The 22,379-nt window shown below is 45.3% G+C and overlaps 1 protein-coding gene across 3 annotated transcripts; it reads right to left on the bottom strand.

Annotated features, from left to right (window-relative positions):
* Positions 1 to 39: 39 nt before the first annotated feature.
* On the bottom strand, positions 40 to 20,890 carry rgl1 (ral guanine nucleotide dissociation stimulator-like 1). 3 transcript variants are annotated; one of them, XM_026159181.1, is made up of 18 exons: positions 20,393 to 20,890; positions 8,096 to 8,206; positions 6,316 to 6,524; positions 6,144 to 6,218; positions 5,868 to 6,058; positions 5,317 to 5,441; positions 5,002 to 5,217; positions 4,818 to 4,921; positions 4,587 to 4,671; positions 4,364 to 4,453; positions 4,049 to 4,135; positions 3,816 to 3,848; positions 3,609 to 3,730; positions 3,228 to 3,317; positions 2,887 to 3,073; positions 1,874 to 2,119; positions 1,672 to 1,786; positions 40 to 1,427 (listed from the first exon to the last, which is right to left on the bottom strand). In XM_026159181.1, the coding sequence occupies exons 1-18, from the start codon at positions 20,567 to 20,569 to the stop codon at positions 1,240 to 1,242; spliced, it is 2,451 nt and encodes an 816-aa protein (XP_026014966.1). In that variant the 5' UTR covers positions 20,570 to 20,890; the 3' UTR covers positions 40 to 1,239. The 3 variants fall into 3 exon arrangements, with proteins under 3 accessions (XP_026014966.1, XP_026014967.1, XP_026014968.1); XM_026159182.1 differs by lacking the exon at positions 20,393 to 20,890 and adding an exon at positions 10,193 to 10,546; XM_026159183.1 differs by lacking the exon at positions 20,393 to 20,890 and adding an exon at positions 9,089 to 10,018.
* Between the last annotated feature and the right edge of the window lie 1,489 nt (positions 20,891 to 22,379).

Here is a 22,379-nt window from a genome sequence, read left to right on the forward strand (position 1 = left end):
TTACGGATAATAAAGTCATTAAACACTACAGGCAATGAGTCAGAATAGTGATAATAATTTATTTATTCAGAGTCTTTGGCAGTGGAGAACAAACACCGAGGCTGAATTAATGGGAACATTTTCACGTGACGTTCAGTTTTTATCTGCGGTGGAGTGAAAGTGTGAAGGCTTCTGACATGTGTTGAAACAGACAAACAGATGGGCGTTTACGGCGTTAAATGAAATGAAGTATCCCGCCAGATTTATGACACTCTGACACAATTAGCATGTATGTTAGCAATGCTCCAGTCTGGTATACATGTGTGGCTTGAACTGTGTTACAAAAAGCATAGAAAAAGCAACAAAATTACAAAAAAGAAACTCATTTAGTGAAGAGGGAGCAAACTACTTCACGCGGCAGTTTGCACGCTCTCCCATATTCACATCCCATTGGCATCTGCTACCAACTGTCAAGTGCAACTCTGTAGTTCATATAATGAAGGGCAAAGAGGTACAAATACTTTCCATTTCAGTACGATACTCCGCTTTATCCTTTTTGTTCTTGTACAACTCGGGTTTTTTGTAGATCTGAGAGTCTCTCTAGATTAGAAAGAAGCTCAAACACTCTTTACACCCAAAACATTGGGCAGGTAAGGCAATTCAGCATTTGCAGAGGACTTGATAAAACCAAGTACTGGAACCAATCAGAATGCACAAAATGATGCATTCGTCACACAGCTCACAATATGGAGAAGAACACACACACGTAGCTGTCTGACAAGAGAAACCAAAGGCATCACAGCTTCTGTCAATTATTAATATCATTCAGAATACTGTTAGAGGTCCATTCATTCATTCTTTCACTGCTCCATCTTCTGTCTCTGCATTCAGCACTCTTGTATTAGGAGAAAGGTAAAGCTTGAGCTACATGTACGTCACAAGACATAAAGGAGTTCATTCAATATCAGAATACTGTTGGAGGTCAGGAGGTTGGTGCTCCCAATACATGTGCAAAAAATATCTGTTGTAGTAAAGAGTTCAGGCCACTTGGGGTCACTGTTTCACTCTGTCACAGGCATTAGCAGTTTAATCCACATCCAAGGTTCACGTTAAGGCTGGGCGAGGAATGGCACAGTTCGGGATGAGAGGGAAAGTCTGAAAGCCCGGAGGGTTCCACCCTGGATCCCAGAGAGCTCCTCATCCAATTATATGTCCACCCTCCGTCGTGTCTCGCCCTGGGTTAGTGGTGACACGGCAGGGTCACAACGTGACTTTGCTAAGTCTAAGTGAGAGGCTCGAGCGGTGCTGGGTCCGCGGGAGCGTGGAACTACATCGGCTACGCAGCTGCACGGGCCGGCCTGCCGAGCCCCGCACCCGCAGCAGGAAGTCAAAGTTTGCCGACGTGTTCATGGCGTAAAAAACGTTAGCGTTGTCTGGAATCACCAGTTCTGAAAGAAATTAAGAGCAGGATAAGAACCGGGTAAATTTTACAACCAGTGATACCATCTTCAAACCAGTACAGAGGGCAGTGTGGTTCACAAAGCCTGAAAACAGCTGATTAGTGGAAAAAATAAATTAAAATTCTGACGTGCAAATCTTAAAGAATTGAGTTTTTATATGACTACTGCTAGCGAGCAATGTTAGCTTACGGTTAGCTTACAGTTCCCAAAGATTTTAAAGTCGATGTTTTACCTCTCTCCTCCGAGATGACCTGCACCAGCTCGTATCCTTCCTCCGGCTCCACCTCCAGGTTGTGCTTTGCCATTGCTCTAGCGATTACAGCTGGGGTCTTATCCTGATTGGTCAGCTGTTTGTGGGACAGATTAGATTAAGTTAGCTTTAACATAAACTGTGAAAATGTAAATCTTTAGCAGAAGCGTCAGTACTTATTCACCAGTATGCTCTTGTACAGATTTCCGTTGCCGTGTTCCAGACTGACTCTTATGATGCAGGCGTCCTGGGCCTGGGTGTTATAGGCGAGAGTCTGACTCGGGGAAGACAGGGGTGTGAGGGAGATGGAGCGTCGGTGCATACAGGAAGGCCCGGGGAAGGAGGGAGATGTAGGAATCACGGAGACGCTGGCTGTGGAGGAGTTTGTGTCCATAGAGTGGAGTGAAGTGCAGGAGGATGATTCTGATAGCTGGGGGTCACGATGAAAAACAACAATTATTTTCATTTTTCATTAAAATTATTATTAAGATTCATTATCATCTGACACAACTCCAACATTTACTTCATTTTGCATCTTGTGTCAAAAGAGTTAAATGTAGCTTATACGCTGGCCGGCCACTTGGCTCATTACACCTATTTAACCGTCCAATCAAAGAGACTTTGACTGTGGCGTGGTTGCAGGTGCCAGACACACTGCTCTCAATATTTCAGAAATATCTGATCTGCTGGGACTTTCCCACACAACCATCATTACAGCCAAGGTCTGCGGAAGAGCATCTCTGAATACACAATAGGTCCATGCTTGTTGTAGCAGATGGGCTACAGCAGCAGAAGACCACACTTGCGCCAATCCTGTCCGCTAAGAACAGGAGACTGAGGCTACAGTTCATACAGGGTCAGAATTAGGGCGCGAGGGAACGGGAGAGTCACGGATGCAGCAGCTGTGTGATGAACTGCGCGTTCATATCAACGCGGAACAAAATCTGAATAATGTTTCCAGCACCGTGTTGAATCTGTGCCATGAAGAACTGCACCAGTTCTGAAGGAAAATGCATACTTAATGAAGTGGCCAGTGAATGCTCAAAAATTAGAACATTTGTTAATTCTCATGTGCAACTTTATATGTGTAAAAATGTTAATCCAATAAAAAATTTAAATGGAATTGACTCGTTTTTAATAAAGTTGTGTACTTTTTTTTAGTGCACAGCACTTCCTCCCAGTGGCTTTGTCACCCACCTTGTTTTGCTGGGAGTCGGAGGTGTGAGTCGGGGTGGCGAGTCCCTCGCTGTCCGACGGACTGCCGGAGTCACTGGAGGACACGCTGACCGAGTCCATGCTCTCTCCGGAGCTGCCAGTAGGGGGCGAGCGTGGCGTCTCTCTGACCGGAGAACTGGCCGAATTACTGTCTGTTCCAAGAAAAAGCCTGAACAGAAAATGAAGCGAGCTGTTAGATGACAAAACATTAAAAAGTCCCTGCAGTTTCATTTCCTCATTCTACTCTGGACTTCACTTCAAATTTAAAAACAGCACTCGTCTTTATTAGCTTCGAAAAATGTCCCCTTTCTTAATGCACTTACAAGCTGAGCCTCTTCACCATGCTTTTCCGAGGTTTGGTTAAAGTCGGACTGCTGTCACCGAGACCTTCAATCTCACAAGACAAGGCATAGCTGCAAGAAAGAGTATTAACAGTGAACCTTCAAGCGGATGGTGGTTTCAAGAATAGCAGTGAGACAAAAAAAAGCGCTCAGAGAGCAAAACAACATGTAGAACAGATCAGTAGGAACTAAAGAAATGACAAAATCAGCAGGGAGAGACGATAAGAAAAGACAGAACAAAGCTGCTCTGGTGTATTTGTGGGGGAATGGATCCAGCAGACCATGACTCATGCACTAATTTGCTTATTATCACATGGATAACGGTGCAATGAAAATAAAAAAGGTATTCAGAGTAGAGTGTACCTTTCCTCCTCGCTGAGCTGAGGCTGGCCCTTAAACCAGCGCAGGAAAGCTGGGTCTGCAGTCAGACAGTAGCTGTTACAGGCCGACTGGAGCAGCTTGATCTGAGCGATCACCTCAAACTCCTGCAGAGGCACAAAGAAGGTTGCTCAGAGTAAACACCACGTGAGTAACTGTAATCACGTCAAAGGAGGCAGACTAAAGACTCACCCTGCGTCTCTTCTCAAAGTTGATCAGACCACCCTGCAGAAGACACAAAGAGCACGCCGTCAGAGCCGAGACATCACGCGCCAGCGACCGCTTACGCAAACAGCGTTCGGCGGACAGCTCCACAAACGCACCGACAAAATTCCACACGCACTTATGGAAACTTAGGCCCATTTCTGACAGATAGACTTTCAAATGTTCAAACACTCGCACACACGATCAGCAGGTGCTCTTACCTCCACTAGGTCAGGCAGGGCCGTATCCAGCATGGTCAGGTCGGTGAGGAAAGTCCCCAGGTACGGTATCGTTCCCTGCATCGCTCCCTGTGGAGGAACGGTTCGATTATTCCGTGGGATGTTGCAGTAAAGTCACATCTTTATTTACACTTTGTTCTCTGCAGATGGCGATGATAATAACAATGGGAGCGTGGCACGTGGAGTAAGCAGAGCTGTGTGGCTTCACGATCTGCACAGGCTAGCAGTTAGTGTAGAGTACACCGCTTTGTTTGGCGTTTGTTTCTAAAGCTCGTTGTCAGCCGGCATTTGTCTTACCATTTCCTTCTGCAGCTGGAGCCTCTTGTGGGTGCGTTTCTGGTGCTCTTTGGCACAGCTCTCGAGACTGGCAAACTTTGACGTGCCTTCCTGTGGGGCAAACAAAAAAATGGCTCCAATTCTGGTTCCAACCATGCGGCGAACAAGCAATTTTGGGATTTCGAGTAACAGATGGTTACTAAGCATTCCTAAACTGGATCAGATATGAAATGAACACACTCACCCTCATCAGTAGCTCTCTGCTGGTCAGGTAGTTGTTATGGTCCGAGAAAATGTCGGAGAGCTCCTCGAATGTCTGCACGCTGTCTCTGCAACAAGCGCAGATTCGCGTCAGCTAACGTGATGTGACATGGCAGGAAAACACGCGTGCAAAACACACCGAAGGATCTGCGAGATCTCGTTACTATCAAAACCAGCTGAGATCATCTGCAGAGACGAGAGTTCGGAGGCTTACTTGTGCACGCAGGCCCACACTCTCTTCAGTCTGTACAGAGGGTTGGACTGAAGTGCCGACACAATGGCTCGCAGAGATGAGAAGTTCTTCCGTATTCTGCACTCCTGTTAAAAGACGATCACAAGTCAGATAACATTCTTACTGATTCCAAGCGTTCGTGAGCGAGTCTGTCTCTTCGGCCGACCTGCGCGATGTCTATCCAGCGCTGGATGACCCGTGCTCTGACGTGAGGCCTGAGCTGTCTGTGCTTCAGCACTGTGTTGACCACGCAGGCCGCGACAGCATTGAACTGCGTAATGGTGGCACGGATGGTGGGAGCGCTGTGCTTGTTGTCCTTCTTGTCCCTCTGAGACCAGACAGAGCCCAGACAATGATGGGGTACGACCTTTTTGAACAGCACCTAAAGCCCCCCCCAAAGAGTACGATGTTAGTGAGGCGACGCAGAAGAAACGGGATGTAACCTTTCCCTCCTGTTTCCACATCATTTCCCTCCACTTACCGCATCCATGTAGGTCAGCTGCTCGGCCACCAGGTCGGCGTCAAACGACAGGAAGTCCTCCTGGACCTCAATCTCCGCTTCATCCTCTTCCCCCAGGCTATATGAATGGTTGCTGTGGAAACCAGCTGAAAATAAACAAAACAGGCACAGGAAATAAACGACACATCTAAGATAACGCATCGTTTCTCAGCGTCGGAGGAAGACATTTTAAAGGAGACCTGCTATGCTTTTTCCCATGAATACAGGAGGCAGTGATGTGAGCCGTTCTCAGCGTAAACACTGAATCCTCGTTAAATATGGTCAAAGTTTACAATACTGACGTCAGCATCATCTGCATGATATCACAGAGAGGCAATACTCATAATATGAACTCCACCCCACCCAAGTGCTCTTCAAATCCTCTGTTTGTGAGGGGTAGCCAATCAGAGGGAAGTTAGCTTAAAGGCAGCTTGTGCTGCTTGAAGGCCCAGCACAAGGTTAAGAAGGAATTTTTAAATTGTGAGTCATGCAAAGCTTAAAAAGATAAATAAATAAAAAGAAAATAGCAGTACCATCAGTGTCATCCATGCCGGCCTGAGCCTGCAGCTGTTCCAGCAGACCCTCTGCCTTTCTGAGAGCCTCTGAGCCTGGCAGAACCTTGCGCAGGTAGTCCATCACCCTGTGGAGACAGGGGTAATCTGGAGGCTCCTGGAAGTCTTCGGGACACTGATCGAGCCAGGCACGCAGGATCGAAGCCAAGGTGCTGTGGAGAGAGCCGGGAAACCTTTTAGAGAGGTGGAAATCCAGGTGAGCGGGAACACTGATGCGCACGTCACACTGCAGCTCACTTTCTGATGGCGCCGGTGGTTTCAGAGCTGTGGCATCTGTCAGCGCCTTGCTCGTTTTCTTCCATGCTTCCATATCTGTCACAGAAAATAAGAAGACGACGCGTTTTAAAAATCGCCACAACAAACAGGCAGAGTATTATTTTTCAGTTCGGATCGTGTCATTTCAGCCTACTTGTCGAGCAGCTGCTGCAGTACGGTTTGCGTGCACGCGAAGGCTCTGTAGGTGGAGAGGAAGATGGACGTGTAGGTGAGGTCGTTGTCTCCGAACGCCGTGAGCAAAGTCTCCACCAGTCGCTCCAGCGTTCCAGCACGGATACTTCGGATTTTGCAGGTCTCCAGCTGGCTCACCGTGTGGCCAGGAGGCAGGCGATCCCCTTCCGCCTAAACAAGAAACATGCGAATTATGACAAATTTAAGCAAAAACCACCAGAAACCTATTCTACAGCCGTGGGTAAGTCTACCGCAGGGACACAGTGATTCATAACAAATCCACAAATGTTTCTTTAACTTGTCACCCATCTGCCTTATACATTTTTAAACTGTTGCATTTCTGCAGTTGGCTGGTGCTTGTAATGCATTTAATACATTTAAGTAAAGGGTCGAGAGGAACTCTGAAAGAAATGGAAACAAACAACAAGGGCTCGAAACATCAGGGGGATGAAGGAAACAGTACGGTGACCTATATTTAATTTGGATTTCTCCAGATGTGTCCGACTATTGTGTCTACAGGGAAAACAGAACGGGTGGTTGCAAAACAGCAGGGGAGAGAGAGAAGAGAGAGTAAGGGGTGGCACAAGACCCAGAGAGAGAGAGAGACCTTGGTGAAGTTAGCACGCTACAACAGGAAACGCTCCAATCTGCTTTTAATCACAGCGAAGCCCCTCCTCCACCATCCCTCCAGACAGAGAGGAGGATGGCGGCACAGTCGACTTCTCCCCTCCGATAACAGCACGGAGCACACAAAAAGTCTGATTATTTATCTGTCCGAGGCGATCCACGGCACCGCCACAATGAGCACAACTGCACACACACACACACACACACACACACGCCTCAAACTGTGCAGACTGGAGCTGCTTTTGTTCTCGTACAGCTGACTGTTTATAGTAAATATACTCATCTCATTGGGAGCTCGCTCTTTGTTCTGCACAAAACACCCATGTTGTTTTAATCAGCTCTAATTGGGCTTACACCACTGTCAATACATCCAGGCAGTGTTGGAGGCTCGCAGCAGATATCAGATTCTTCTTTATGCGCCAGCTCTCATCCCTTATGTCAGCCACACAGTTCCAAAGAAGCTAACAAACACAATATCCTGAAGATCCTTTAGCATTTTCTGGGAAAACTCACCAGAGAAACTATGAAACTAAGAGAAACAATGCTCCTAATTGCCCCGTCTGTGCAGTATAATGATGCACTGCATAACATCTTATTACAGATACATAAACAGCTCTGTGGGGGAAACGGCAATGCCTTATATTCACTGAAAAAATGCACAACTGTGGGAAACTATGTCACACCAGCATTCTGCAAAACAGGGGAACGTGCTGGCTTTGTTGGCAGCTCGGAAAGTCAGGAAATCACATGCTTTGGCTAAACGGTCCAGCTCTGGTGAAGCTGTTCGTTTTCAGCAGGCAGCTCAAAGGTGTTGTCTCCACTGGGAGATTTATAGCTCAAACGTTAAAACAATAGGAGCCTCGGTAGAGCACAATGCCCCGAGAGAAGACAATACAGATTAGGTTTGCCATTTTTAAGGTCAGCAGTCTGAACACAGATAACTGGACTGCTTTAAACAAAAAAAGCCATCTGGACACGATAAAATCTAATCCGGACATTGTTTGCTTTAAAAACATTCACTTTTTTCCCTCTACAGCAGCTGAGAGTGCAGAAAGGAGTCTGAACTTTTAACGTTTGAAGGTTTGGAGCTCAGCTCCTCGTCAGGGCCTACTCACCCCCAGCCATCTCGCTCCCTTGTTGGCCGCCTGCTGAATCTGGACCCTCTTCAGCGTCACGTTGTAGACTGCTCCGTCCTCTACTTCCTCCCCCCAGTCCTGCACTGAGCTCTGAAAGAAGATATCGGTGGAAATATTAGAAAGATCGAGACAGACGCGCTGCAGAGCTGACCAACACAAGTCTAACTTCAGTAGTTTAACAAGAAAGGAAAGTGATTTTTGTGTATGAGAAAAGCAGAGGGAACGGAAAAACGCACACACAAACAACTCCAGTGCTTAAAAAACTAAGAAGAAGAAGTGAAGTGCAGTAAAACATCAAGAAGGACCAACTCCCCAACCCCCATCCCTGCAGCCTGCCAGGCCTCCCTCCCTCCTCCTCTCTGTCTCTACTCCCTCTTTTATTCCCAATCCATGTCTTTCATGATGTCTTGGTGTCTCTGGAGCTGAAGTCAGAGCTGGACAGCTTTACCCGAGCTCACCCAAGTTGTAGATAAGAGCCAGAATGGGCCAAGTCCAGAATAAACACCTCCACAGTAATATTTACATTGCTTCCCCCCCTCTATGAACATATGAGTTTGTCGGTTTGTCTGCTTCTACAAGTCGGCGGCGCTTGATTACAAATCAGTGTCGCAACCACACCGAGACTAAAAGGATCCACCGAGTCGAAAGCGCTGCGTCTGCTGCTGGTTGTAAATCAATGACGGCAGCAGAGTGCATAAACAAACAGAGGGAGCAGAGAGGAATCAAAACCCCAAACTGCTGCTCAGATATCGCATCCAGACAGAGGCCGAGGCCGGCTCAGACACCAACACATGGAGACGGAGACGAAAACAGAAGGAGCGGACAGCCATCGAAGGATAAGGTGCCTATAAACAGCACACAGGCAAAATCTCAGCCAAGTCCTCACACAAAGGCAACGGACGCCAAGATTACTCGTCCCCATAAAGTCCACACAGACGGGCCGCCGGCAAAGAGATCAAGGGCCAAACTCACCATTAGCAAGTTCAATGGTCAGTCCTGGAGACCAGTGGCGCTCAGCCATTACTCGGCAGTGTTTGGATTCGAACAGAAACACGTGAGGGGCAGATATTCAAAGAAAGCCAAAAACAAAAAGATGTGATTTTAACCGACTCTGACAGATGAAACCAGCCAGCGCGCCTGCGTTACTGCAAGTCAGAGGATCTGAAACATGTCTGCACGCCCGTCCCATGCTGCTGTTCTCCATCTTGTCCTATGGTCAGCAACATGTTTCTCTCCCTTTCTCTTTTTTGGCTGCTGCCCGCTGGCTGGCACAGAGACAGATAAATACATCAGTGTATGAGTCATGCAGTCCACACACTCCCAAAACAATAGCGGGAGGTCCCTGTGCTGGCTGGCCGGGCTGCTGAGTTCACAGTCTGCACACACAGACTGCTTTCTGAAAGGTGGACAGATTTTTTTTTTTTTTTTAAAAAAGCTACACTCTCTTTGTGTATCAAGTTTGCTTTTTGTTGTTGTTTTCCCAATGCAAATGCAAATGAAAGCAGCCAGTAACATAAGTGAATAAGTTATCCAAGCATCCAAAAAACAGAGTTCTCAGAGAGCAGGAGGTGAGCTCTTTACACCGCACTACCTGGGATCCTTCAAAAATCTGCACAAACATTACTCTCTCTCTGCAAATAATTCTAATCTCCACATCAGCCCATCAGCTGGTTGGGAAGAATAACGGAGATAAGGAGAGTGGCGCTGATCTGTTCGCCTGGACCCAGCTGCACGGGCTGTGATGGCCCCGGGGCCTCGCCTTTTGCTCCCCCTCTGCTTTTTGCTGTGGAGCCCATAAAAAACCCACGAAGAAGTTTGGATCTACAGCATCAGGTGAGGACATTTCTCAGCATTATCCACTGAACCGAACTCCTCCACGTACAGGTTCGAGCTCACCGCGACATCTTTACGCAGCAGTAAAAACAACCCTCACCACCACCCCCGCCCTCTCCCCCTCACTCAGTTATCCGCTACTTTCCCAAGCCTACAAACACTCACCCCCTTTTCCACTCTAACCCCCCCCCCCCACTCTGACCACAAACAACAGACACTGCGAGTCTGCGCTTGGATTTTTACCATCTTAGTTTTCCAGGCGAACTTCATAGTGAGCGCTTCTCTCATGATCTGAAGTCAGCATCAGAGATCGACGTTTCTCCCGCACGTACACAAGAAGATGCGCTCCTTTCAAAATAAACTGCGATCCGCAAACGTTCACTGCGCTCTTTTCCAAACTCCAAGCCCTCCTCTGTCAACAGGCGCTCGACTCTCCGCTGAATGAGCAGACTCCTCCTTCCTGCACTCGCAGCAGCCCCATTTAAACTCCTCCCCCGAGCTCTTTCTCCAACTTCCATCAGACTGACATCAGCGCACACGCAGGGCTGGGACTCGAGCGTGCAAAATATTCCACATGCATAAATGTCCTTCCTCCGAAATTAATAAAAACATTGACTCAAAAAACAATAATAACGTGTTTGTAGTATAACCTGGTTATAACCTGTGTTTCATTCATTAATCACCAATAACTCTCATTTGTTTTATAGTCATTTTCATTCATCGCTGTTTGTTTTTTAAAGAAATTATATTTTAGGCTCTACCTTCGTATAGTAAACTTTTTTTTAAAATAAATTTTTAAATTTAATGTATAATTTATGGTGGTGGTGGTGGTGGTGGGGGGGGGGGGTTAAATTAAACTGCCTAATCACTTAAATTTTTCTTTCAATCCTGTTTGTCCTCATTAAGTGAAAATTCATCCAGAATATTCACCAACTCGCGGCTGCTGAGAGAGAACGTGAAGCTTCTCAGGCAGGCAATCCAACTTTATTTATAAAGCACTTTAAAACAGGACCAAGGTGCTCTACAGTAAATAAGTTAAGAACAATAGATAAAACGAAGCAGCAAAAACAAACAAAAAAAACACATAATACATAAAAATTAAAACAGCCCTATATTAGAAAAAACAACAACAACATACAATCAGCTTTAAAAAACAACATCTCACAGGGTGTCAAAGAATAGGCCTGTCTCATCTCTAAAGGCAGATCGCTCCACAGTTTGGGAGCTGCTAAAGCAAAAGCACAATCTCCTCTAAGTTTACGCTCAGTCCTGGACCAGCTGATCAGCTGACCTGAGGGGTGGCTGTATAAGGCTGTAGCAGCTCACAGAGATAAGATAGGGCTAGGCCATGGAGGGCTTTAAAAGCAAATAAAAGAATTTAAAAATGAATCCTAAAATGAAGGGGCAGCCAGTGAAGTGAAGCTAAAATAGGGAAATGTGCTCAAACTTTCAAGTGACAGTTAAAAGATGAGCTGCAGCAGTTTGCATCCTCTGTAGATAAGTAAAGTATGAAGCACTGACCCTAATATAAAGCGCATTACAGTAATCCAGCCGACTGCTAACAAAGACCATAAATAATTCACTTAAAGTTTATTTTTTAAACACCTGTTATGGTGGATTTGGGTTTTTTGCGGTTTGTTGCAGTCAGGGTGGATATCCTGTACTCTAACACATTCAGGGTTTTCTTTGGTTGATGATGAAACACACCAGCTTTATGGATACAGTTCACCGGTCCGATTACGAACATAAGCACCACCCATGTGGAGAAAAAGTGAAAACACTTTCCTTTATGCTTTGAATTACCCATGCAAATGGCAATTTTCCCATTTTCATCCTAATTGGAGTCATAATTCTTAGTCAAATGGGACACTTTAAAAAGCAAATCATTGCAGGAGAATGGAGAAAGCTATAAAACTACAATTTCCTTTCCATATGGGCAGTTAAAATGAAGATTATTGCTATAATGCATTAACATACAGATGTTGTTTAAGAGGATGAAGTGATGGACTGTAGGCCCTTCTTGTATGAAGCAGCTGCAGCCTCGCAGTCCCTGCGTGGGACAATACAAGGAAGGCTTCAGATGGCGTCACCGCTACTGTGCATTGTCAGTAACCGGAGAGGAGAACAGGCCGAGTGTGTGAGAATGGATAACTCTGTTCCACTGTGTCTACACACGTACTCAAACAGCCCACTTTTGTGAATAAACAGGAGGATGTGAATCGAGTGGCTGCGTTGTGAGGGCTCTTTTGGTGTATTGTAAACAAATATGAAAAAATGAGCCACCTGTGACTCATTTACATGCGCTAAAATGCTAAATTGGTCATCCAATAGTCACAAGGCCTTATCCAGAGGGGACACTGGAAGCCTTATGATGCTAACTGTCTTCTGAAGCAGTGGGAGGTAGATCTGTGGTGGTCCCCTTTTCAAAATTGTGTGTTTTTTGTGTGTAGATGCGTAATCACCCAACCCACCTCCCTGGCTCCCAAACGTCACCCTCTTCGTCACTGGCTCCCACTGTCGTCCACGGTGCACCCCACTCACAGACACACACACAGCACTGCACTGTAGCTCCACCCAGCTTTGCCAGGAGTACAACTGAGTTGGTGGTTCTCCATGTGCGGTAACCGCACAGGATTGGCTTTTCTTCTAGCTGAATCTTCATCGTGCTGCACATCTGGCTGCTGTCCAGTTCCCAGGCCCAGTCTTAGGAACTCTGGGAAGCCCAGAGTGCCAGTGGGAAGGTTGTGACCCCACACGACCTCTAGCTCAGCCCCTTGGGGATTGGAGTGTTGGTCTCACAGTGGGAGTGATGTCATCCCTCAGTGTAAACAAGACGTCTGATGAGCGTGACAGCTGCCGCTCTGTCTGATGGACGAGTCGATGAGCGTGCTCATCTTTCAGTTTGCTTCCATTGGGCCCATTAAAGTCTGCTCTGAGCTCTAAAGTAGATTTAGACTGCAGATTTCAGTAAATTCAGAGCTGCTTCTGGTTTCAGTCAATCCCAGCTCTGAAGGACAAATCCAAGAGGAAACAGCCTGACATTTGGGAAAATCCACCTTCTGTAAGAAGGTACACCAGATTCGAGCCAGCAGGTCAGCTGACTTTAAAGAATGAAATGAAGCTTATCACACTTTCAATTAATTCATGAACCACAGACTGTAAATAAAAGATGAACTTCCAGGACTGAAAGTAGAGCTGCAATCTTTAGAAAGGCCAGCAGGGGGCGACTCATCTGTCTGCAAAAAAGAAGTCCAACTGTAGAAGCAAAACAATCAAACACTGAGCTGACCCGTGATCTCAGTAAACTCTGTCCTGATTGGTTTATGGTCTTGGTCAGCTGCTGGGTTGAAATATTATTAATTTGTGTCCATTTTGTAAATTATGGTCCAGAAAAGAGTCAATCATGTGAAGTATGTCTCAGAGTAGATCAAAACAGACCGTTTGTTTTATATGTTATAATATTAGGAAAATATAGTTGGATGAAACAAAGGTTCTTTTAATCGTGCACAGCGGTGCATCTTATTTGCTTCATTCATTATTAAATATAGTAAATCAGAATTAAATTCTGTGGAGGAGAGGTGCAATACTGTAACACAATGCTACAGGGTAAATACGTCTTTATACACTGTATAAAAAAAATGTTTTTCCATCCTTGCATGTGTACGCGTGCACAGCTCCGTAAATCTAACTCAGCTTCATGCATCTCTCTAGAAAGCCAAAGTTTATCATGTTTCTCTGTCTGAACACTGCACACTAAACTCCGACACAGTCGTTCAGGCAAATCCTCATTCCAAGTTTTCCGCTCTGTTGAAAAACTAATGACGTAATTACACTTAGGAAAGCCCTTGACAAGGGAAGGCCATTTTTTGAATGATGGATTACAGCCATTATTGGGCTTCCCGAGTACTCTCTTCCCTTTGTTCCTTGGTCAGAATAGCTACAGCAGAGACAGAGAGGGGACAAAAACAGGAGGAGCACCGCTTGCACTGTTATTACACCACAGCAGGGAAAAAACGCACATTCCAGGAAATCTCCCGCTTCCTGCCTCCAGCCTCTCGACTCCACCGAGGCTGGTGTCCTCATACCTGACTGGCTGTGGAGCCACTCTGTCCTGGAGAATGGTCATAAAGGAAAGGAAAGGAGAGGAAAGGAAAGGATAGGAAAGGAGACGGGAGGTGATTTAGTACTTAACATGAACAGATTACGTGAGAGACTCACGTCAGCTAGGAATGTCAGCACAGAAAAAAACAGAAACCGCTAACACACAGGGGACAAAATTAGGAGGGTCTTGGGTGGCATGTGCAACGTCTCTGTGTTTACACGTTAGATAAGAAGGTCACGTATCAGAGAAAGTGTAGTACACTTTGGAGATTAACTTGAAATGGCACTATCTGTGCTGTGAGAGGGAGAGACCGAGGCAGGCGGGGGAAGAGTTCACGGCACAGTCAGAAACCGAGAAGATCCACACTTGTGGAAAGACAGGCGCGATACAGCTGGACCAGCTCATGCTGGCATGCAGAGAGAAAGTCATTCCGTCATGTAGGCCGGAAAGAGACGTCCCTCTCTTTCTCCCGCGTAAACAGCAGACAGGAGATTCATCGCAGTGAGAGGAGTATCAGCTGTGATCCTGCCGTGGAAAGTCTCTGCGTCAAGTCCAAAAGTTTGGGAGGATCTTTCCCGGTACTGCATCGGAACCAGATGTTGCTCAGAATGTCGTCCATTTCTCTTTTGCGCGCACAGTCACTTAATCACACTTGCCTTTCACTGTGTGTTTGTGTGTGGTTGGTGGGTTTGTGTTTGTGTTTGTGTTTCCAAAGCATGCTTCCCAGCAGAGGGCAGAGTTCATAAACTGCTGTGTTTATCCAGAGTCAGCAGAGGCTCAAGTCACCCCGGGGCAGAGGGAAAAAAACAAGAGGGCTGGATTTATGGGTCAGGATGATCTGCTATAACTTCATAAAAAGCTGAAATGACAGAATCAAAGCAGCTTAAATGGGTCGTTTAGGAGCAATGAAGCAGTGGCAATGCCCCCAGTCAGCACATGTGTTCATGTGACGGGGTTTTAATGATGTGGCACATCAGCAGGAGATGGTCAGGGAATCCAGCAAAAACAATAGATAATAGGCATAAAGACTGTCAGGTCATCTCTCATGAAAACACACAGCTGCACGCAGCTTTTCTTCTGTTTCTCCCTCACTCAGCTCAGCCTTTGTTCAGGCGGCCACATTAAACGCTCCTCTCCTCGCTCCTTCCCACTCTCCCCTCCTCTGATGTCACGTCTCTGCTCCCCTCAGATCTATTGTCCCGGCTGTTGTTGAGCTAGCTCTCTCTTTCTCTCTCTGCCTCTGGACGGGTGACATCATTAGTTTCCAGTAAAGTCCAGAGCTGCAGACAAGAGACCCCCCACACCTCCTCCTCCACCTCCTCCTCCACACTTCACATACAAACCAAACTAATACAGCTTTCAGCTAAAACTGTTTTTCAGTCCAGGCTTGTTATCATCAAAGCTACCAAATAATGTTTAACGAATGCAAAATTTGGGGGCACATGGTTTTTCTCAGCCTGCATACGGGCTCAGTTGGACCGTTACACAGAAGCTGGATAATCCGATTTCTGGTGACTCAGATACCCCGATGCTTGCTAAGGTGATTTCAGGTGTCTCTGTGTTTAAAAGAGTAAGAGAAGTCATGGTAAACCCTCCCCTCTGTAGCCCCCAACTGTGACCACCCCCTCCCAGATCTAAGCCCTGCTAAGCCCTGAATGAATCGGTCTGGACTGGCTTGGTTGGGCTGTCTGACCCTCTGCTAATGAGAGCAGGACCATCTGTTGCTCAGCCAATAATACATGCGACTCTGAAAGCATCACGTGTGCAAAACAAAGCAACACAAACACACCAAAGTGCAGCAGCCAACAAACCAAAACGACAGCAGCGTGCTGTTTCCACTTGTTTTTTATGCACTTCCCCGTAGCAACAAAAACACACTCCTTGCATTTCATTTCTGCTGCTCAGATTAATTCTGAGCATTATTATGCACATCCACGGGTTTTTTCATAGGAAATGAAACTGCAGGAGATGCACAAAAAGCAAACATTAGCTGCTCCGAGGCACAGAAACGGCGCATTCACGTCACCGGTGATACTATACCATTGACCGAAATGTAGCAATATGTTTACTCTGCCAGAGAGCGAACACTGTGAAAACCATGGTTCCTTAGCATATAGTTTTCATGTTATTTATTATCCACTGTAAGGTCAGCACAGTTATTGCAGTCAGTAATCTGCTGGTATAAAATCTGTGAGTGCTGGCCAATCATATTAGAGCTGGAAACCAACAAGCCCCAGCTTTACTAAAACTGGGCACACACACACACACACAATGCCAGCTTGATCCCAGTCACGGGTCCTGCTAATGCTGCATGTCCTGCCTGAGCGGGAAAAGGAGTAGAGAATTTTGTGTGTGTTTAACACACACACACACACACACACACACACACACACACACACACACACACACACACACACACGCCAGGTATTCATATCTTGTGGGGACATCTAATTGACGTAATTTTCTTAGCCCCTTGCCTTAAACCTAACAATGAAAAATTTATTCCTGACCCTAACCCTAAATCTAACTATAACCCAATTGTAACCCTGTCACTAAAACCACATTTTGAGTCTCAAAAATGTTTTCAAACTCGTAGGGACCAGGATTTTGGTCCCCACAAGTATAGTAAGCTTCCAATTTTTGGTCCCCACACACACACACACACACACACACACACACCGCTCACACACACACCGCTCACACACACCGCTGCCAAAGCATTGAAAACAAACTAAATGAAAGCCGGTGCTGCCTCATATTAACCCACTTTTAGCACAGCAGTCAGCACCATGCACCCTTACAGCTACCATATGGTGTGATGAGTTTCTGCCCCAGTTGAGCAGGCTGCTCCTGGGGTGTTGTTGCCCTGGGATGGACATTTGGGTGACAGAAGCAATGCCTTTAGTATTGACTTTTCACACGAGTCCTATTATGTGACTTAATTAGGTCGAAGTTAACAATACGGACCTCTACAGAGCTGCAGGCGACTAGACAACTTGACTCGCAGCACGTGTAAACAACATTCGTCGTGGCTGACTGACTGAAAACGGCGGCCGAGGTCCGCATTTAGGAGAAAAGAGAAGTCAGTGTAGTGTCAGAAAGTTACTGAACTGTGCTGCTGAAGAGGATATGGTCCTGTTTTTGTGTAAATTCAGAAAGAAAGAGGTCAAAAGGCATAAAAACTAGTTTCATCCGGACGAACAAATCACCTAAATGTCGAAATCATTGTCAAGTCATCAAAACAAATGACAAGTAAGAGGCAGAACTGGAAGACTGGAAATACTGAGACGTCACGGAGCATCAGCACTAAACGTGCACTTCTCTCTCCAAAGAAGTCGAGAAAGAGGAAGCAGGAGCGCTAACTCAGCTTTCTGCCTTTCTTTCAATGGAAAACACAGCATCATCAAAACTGCCTGCTCTTGTTTTTCCTGTATAAAGTCACTTCTGTGTTTCCAGCTTATGGCCAGCTGAGGTTATTGAACTGCCCTGCAGGTTACTGTAAGCCATCCGCTGATATTCCCAGTGCCGGAGCTCTTATTGATGGGCCTGCTGCTTAATTAAACTGCCTAATCAGTGAGTAAGAGGAGGGTGCAAAGGACACTACAGACCACAAAATGAAGACAACATTTCTATCGAGTCCTTCATTCCTACTTGCCACTAACCCTCCAATGTTGAATTTTATGTAACAAAAAACATGCATTTTATTATCGAGTTCATTTTTTTATGTGCACATTCCAGTCGTAAGTTTAACTGTCAGTGAACCTTTGATACTGACTGCCTCCTCAGCACTCCTCCCTCATCTCTGACTTGAACTGTGGACCTGACAGCTGTCTGCAACAGGCTGAGTACTGCAGTCACTAACTTTATGACTGATATGGTTTCATAACCATGTGTAACTGGGTACAAAGCAAACTAAGAATAGAAGCACTCGGTGCAGGTTATCCTACATGACTAAAAGGAATTTCTTGGAGTTGCTGCAAGTAGCTGCACCACAAATACTTTTCTTTACCTTACATAATTTTATGGAAAGACTATTCCAAGCATGTGGACAATCGCAGCTCTGTAAAAACAGTCAAACAGATAAGCATCTGACAGCAGAGCCGATGTATGTAACCTGAGCATTCAGAGGAGGTCTGTGGGCTAACCTCCAGCATCCTTACCCCTTCAAACAATCGCAGGAAACAGCGCTGTGTGATGGGGCAACATGACAGCCAGGATGTCAGACAAGCACTGAGGAGGATGGTCTTCAGGCACCACTGTGTCACACTCGTCTCCTCTGAATGTGAATTATAACTACAAATACATCACTGCACTGTGTTAGATGCTCAGTTTACCAATAAAAGAGCAATCACAGTGAATCCAGCAGAACCGTGTGTTTCCCTCCTCGTGTTCTTTTTCCTTTGCAAAACCTAAACCTGCAGAACCAACGCTGCACACACTCAAATTCAATTTGAGTGTGTAGCAGCTAATGCAGCCTCCCATAGACATGTGGACTTGCTCAAGAGAAGAAGAAAGAGAACGCTGCGCTAATTTTAAAAGAACGACGTTACCCACCCCTGTACAATTCTGGGCCCACACACAATTAGCATCCTTCTCCGCTAAGCATGGCAGAGATTCCTGCGAACTGAGTCAGCTGACTTCCTGCCTGCTCTCTGCACACACGAATGGAATAAAAGAAATCATATGGCTCTTTTTACACTTTCCAAATCTTATCGGACTAAATAGAAGAAATCATGATAGCAAAAAGAGTAATTTCATACAGTTTGTTTACACTCGCAAAAATGTTTCCACGAATTTCTTCTCCAGTGACTGTGATGGGTTTTGAATTGCTCATTGGATCAGTTTCCAGCACTTGTTGAATGCTGTAGCAACAAATGTTTGGCCCCTCCACCACTCAGTGATCTTCCTAGCAGCTTAGATTGAACTCTTGTGTACTTTTTTTTTCATAAACTCTTAAACAGGCAGGAAACAGACAGAAACCCTCTGAGGAGTCAGCATCTGATGTGCTTACATAGCATCCTCGGGTTCTCAGACTGAGCCTCACAGTCCCGACATTCACTTTTAAATTTGTAGGTGTCATCGCAGTGGCTTTGTCGATCTTTAATATACTGTTTCTGTTCTTACACCCAGATTTTTTTCAGTTGTCAGAGTTTTCGTTTTCAAACGTCTGCACATCTCTCTGCTTTTCAACGTTTTCACTGCTCGTGCTTTATCCTCATGGAGTTATTAAGTTTCAGTTATTTTGCAATAAATGTATTTTAGGTTAAAAAATCCGGCTTCTGGGAGATTTTATTCTTTCTTCCTCTTATTGTTTTTATTAAAGGACGTTTCATCGGGTTGGTTTTCAGACCTCAGTTTCTCTCCTCTACAAGCCAATAAGTGCCTATGCGCTGTCTGAAAACACCAAACATACTTTCACTTCAGCATTAATACCACAAGTAAGTGTGTGCATCAAAAAAAATAGCCACAGCTTAGCTGGAATAAGCCGCTGCTAATTTTCTGGCAGTCATGCTGTTTTGGGAAATGAGAAACACCAAAGATGAATAAAAATAGAGCTGAATAGAAGAATAAATTTAACAAAAGCAAAATCCAACACATTATGGCTCCTGTTAACTTAACATTTAGCAAGACACACTCACAGAACGACCAGTAAGGGGTCGTTCGAATGAATGAGAATTACTGCGTTTCATAAGAGGTCAGCCGGACACCCGTCTGTGTCACCAAAGGTTACCGTCGTGTTTGCGTTATTTCACTATGAGCTGTCAGATTATTGCATAAAACTTACTCAAGTAGAGGCCAAATAGAGGAATCATATGACAGACGGCAAAACATTAACCAAGCGATTTCTTGGATTAATATATGGAGAAAATTAAAGGTGTGTTTCATGTGGTTTTTGTTGTGTAGACAGCTGGATGCAGGATGTGTACATGTTAGCTGTCCCTGTGTAACATCTGCAGATTTTCCTTCCCTATGCTTCTCCTCAACTTTCTCAAGATCACCATCCGACAAACAGAAGTGGCAAACATCACCTGTATCTTTGCTCCTCAGTGCGTATCTTTAATGTTTATAATTCCAAGCTTCTTTTCTCAGTGTCGTTTTTTTCTCTCTTCTCTGGCTCCCAAACTTTTCCATTTACATTTCCAAAGACTCAGCATTTGACAGCACGTACACACACACATACTTCAGCACCTCACACATTCCCAAACAACAGAAGGCCTTCATACGAAGGCCAGCAGCTGCCAGATTGTTTAAGGAGACTGGAAATGTCTGTGCTTCCCAGAAATACAAATAGATTTCGTGCAAACAAAAGAGTTGATAGATATGATTATTCTCTGACTGACCCAGTGTCGCGGGCTGCTCTCCGGGGAGCGAGGCTGGTACCTCTGCAGGGCAACCCCTCCCTCCCCCTCCAGTAGTAAGGTGCAGTCCAGGTCGGGGTAGTGGTGATGGTAGGAGCCTGTAGGCCAGGGTAGGAAGGTGGCCAGAGGGTAGTGAGAGATCATGCTGATCGCCTGCATCAGCGACAGGGGTGACGAGGATAGCAGATCATACTCTAGCTTGGACGGCAGGGTGGATGGAAACGTCTGCGTCTGCAGCCTTTACGAACTGTGACGAGGTAAAGGGTTTCCTTCAGGATGATCTTATGTCAGATTTGCCCTCCTCTCTTCTCAGTAAGGTTGCAAACTGGTCTTGGCTTCAGCTCAGAGGTGTGACTGATGAGAAATGCCCACTCAAGTTGTCCACCTCAGTCTTCTCCCTTCCTGTTTCTTCTGTTTTTTTCCTCCCCTCTCAGCGCTCAAGGAACTCCGTTTGCCAACAGCTCTCAGCCACATGAGTGATTAAAGTCTATTGTCTCTCTCTCTCTTTCTTTCCTTGCCCCTTACATTCATCAGAGCTAAAAGGGGAGGAGTTATGACCTAGTGGCCCTGCCCCCCTCCTACGAAAACTACACACTAAAAGCAGAAAAGGACAGTGAAGATAGAGACTTAAAGTGTGTCTAACATATTGGTCCTGAGGACTCTCCAAAGGTTCCTCAATAAATCCTCAGAGTTTTGAGAAATGACCGTGTTTTAATCTAAGCTTAAAATCTTCCTTTCTTAATGTTCTCGTCTTTGGGTTATAAAAGTCCTTAAAGTCTAATAAAATGTTACAGCTGAAGTGTGAACAACCTCATGAAGTTACTGATTTAACTCTCTGATAAGCAGCGCAGCTTGTTGGCATTCGTGACAGCGGGGTCAAAGGTCAAACCATAATAAATGTGTAACAATGATGGCCAGAGGGAGAGAGAGAGCGCTTGTGTGTGTGTGTGTGTGTGTGGGAAGGGAATAAGAAGCAGTCATGTGTAAAACACAGAGAGGAGGATTATCTGGGACCAGGCAGTGCTCTCTCTCACACACACACACACACACACACACACACACACACACACACACACACACACACACACACACACACACACACACACACACACACACACACACTGTAGCCTGAGCAGTTAATACTGAACAAGGTGTGATGAAAGCTGCTTTCTACAGTAGCGAGGTGCACTATGAAGTCAGACATCGCATCCGTTTTCTCGAGTAAATAAACAACCATCAGAAAAACACAAGCATCCGGTCACACACACACAGACACACACACACAGGTCTGAAACAGAACTTTAAAGTAAAAGATTTTCATTTACTCGAGAGTTGTATTCTTTTATTTTTTAATCTGGCTGGTTTGATGTATTTGAGATTGAAGACTGGCGGCTTTCTTCGCTTTCTGTTGCCGTTCGTCATTTCTTTTAGATTAAAAATGCTACTCAAAAATCACTTGATAAGCCAAGAAAATACAAATGATTACAGAAGTTAAACCAGGACCGTCTGCGTCGGGGTTGCTCAAAGATCCAGCGGACACGCTTCCCTCCAAACCGTTCAGAGTGCATCGTTTAAATATTGTGGTTTGACTCAGACAGATAAAACAGAAAAGCCTCTCTCGTTTTCTTTCCCATAATCATTTTCATCGAATGGGACTTTTTGAAACACATGAAGCTATCGTATTTACAGGATCTCCTCGAAAAGCTGACACGGTCCCTGTGGTTTTTACATTAGTGTTTCATAATTTGAGAAGAGACCAACTGAATTAAATCCTGCTAAACTAATGAAACTAGATCAAATAAACCATTCTAAACTTAATTAGACTAAATTAAAGTGAACTAAACTAAATAAAGTTAAAAACACACACATTACAAACTGCTTCCTTACTAATTGTGGGTGTTTGGGTCTCCTCTTGGTCTCAAATTGAGGATTAACTACTCTAAACCAATTAAAATGAACTAAACTAAAA

This window comes from Astatotilapia calliptera, chromosome 23, assembly GCF_900246225.1.
Source record: "Astatotilapia calliptera chromosome 23, fAstCal1.2, whole genome shotgun sequence".
NCBI classification, from domain to species: Eukaryota; Metazoa; Chordata; class Actinopteri; order Cichliformes; family Cichlidae; genus Astatotilapia; species Astatotilapia calliptera.

Excerpts from the sequence above, each read along its gene's own strand:
- rgl1 (XM_026159181.1), bottom strand. The coding sequence starts at position 20,569 with ATGCAGGCGATCAGCATGATCTCTCACTACCCTCTGGCCACCTTCCTA. Across the intron at positions 4,454-4,586 it reads GCAGAGAGCTACTGATGAGG|GAAGGCACGTCAAAGTTTGC; the intron begins GTGAGTGTGTTC and ends TTTGCCCCACAG. Across the intron at positions 4,136-4,363 it reads TCCAGCTGCAGAAGGAAATG|GGAGCGATGCAGGGAACGAT; the intron begins GTAAGACAAATG and ends GTTCCTCCACAG.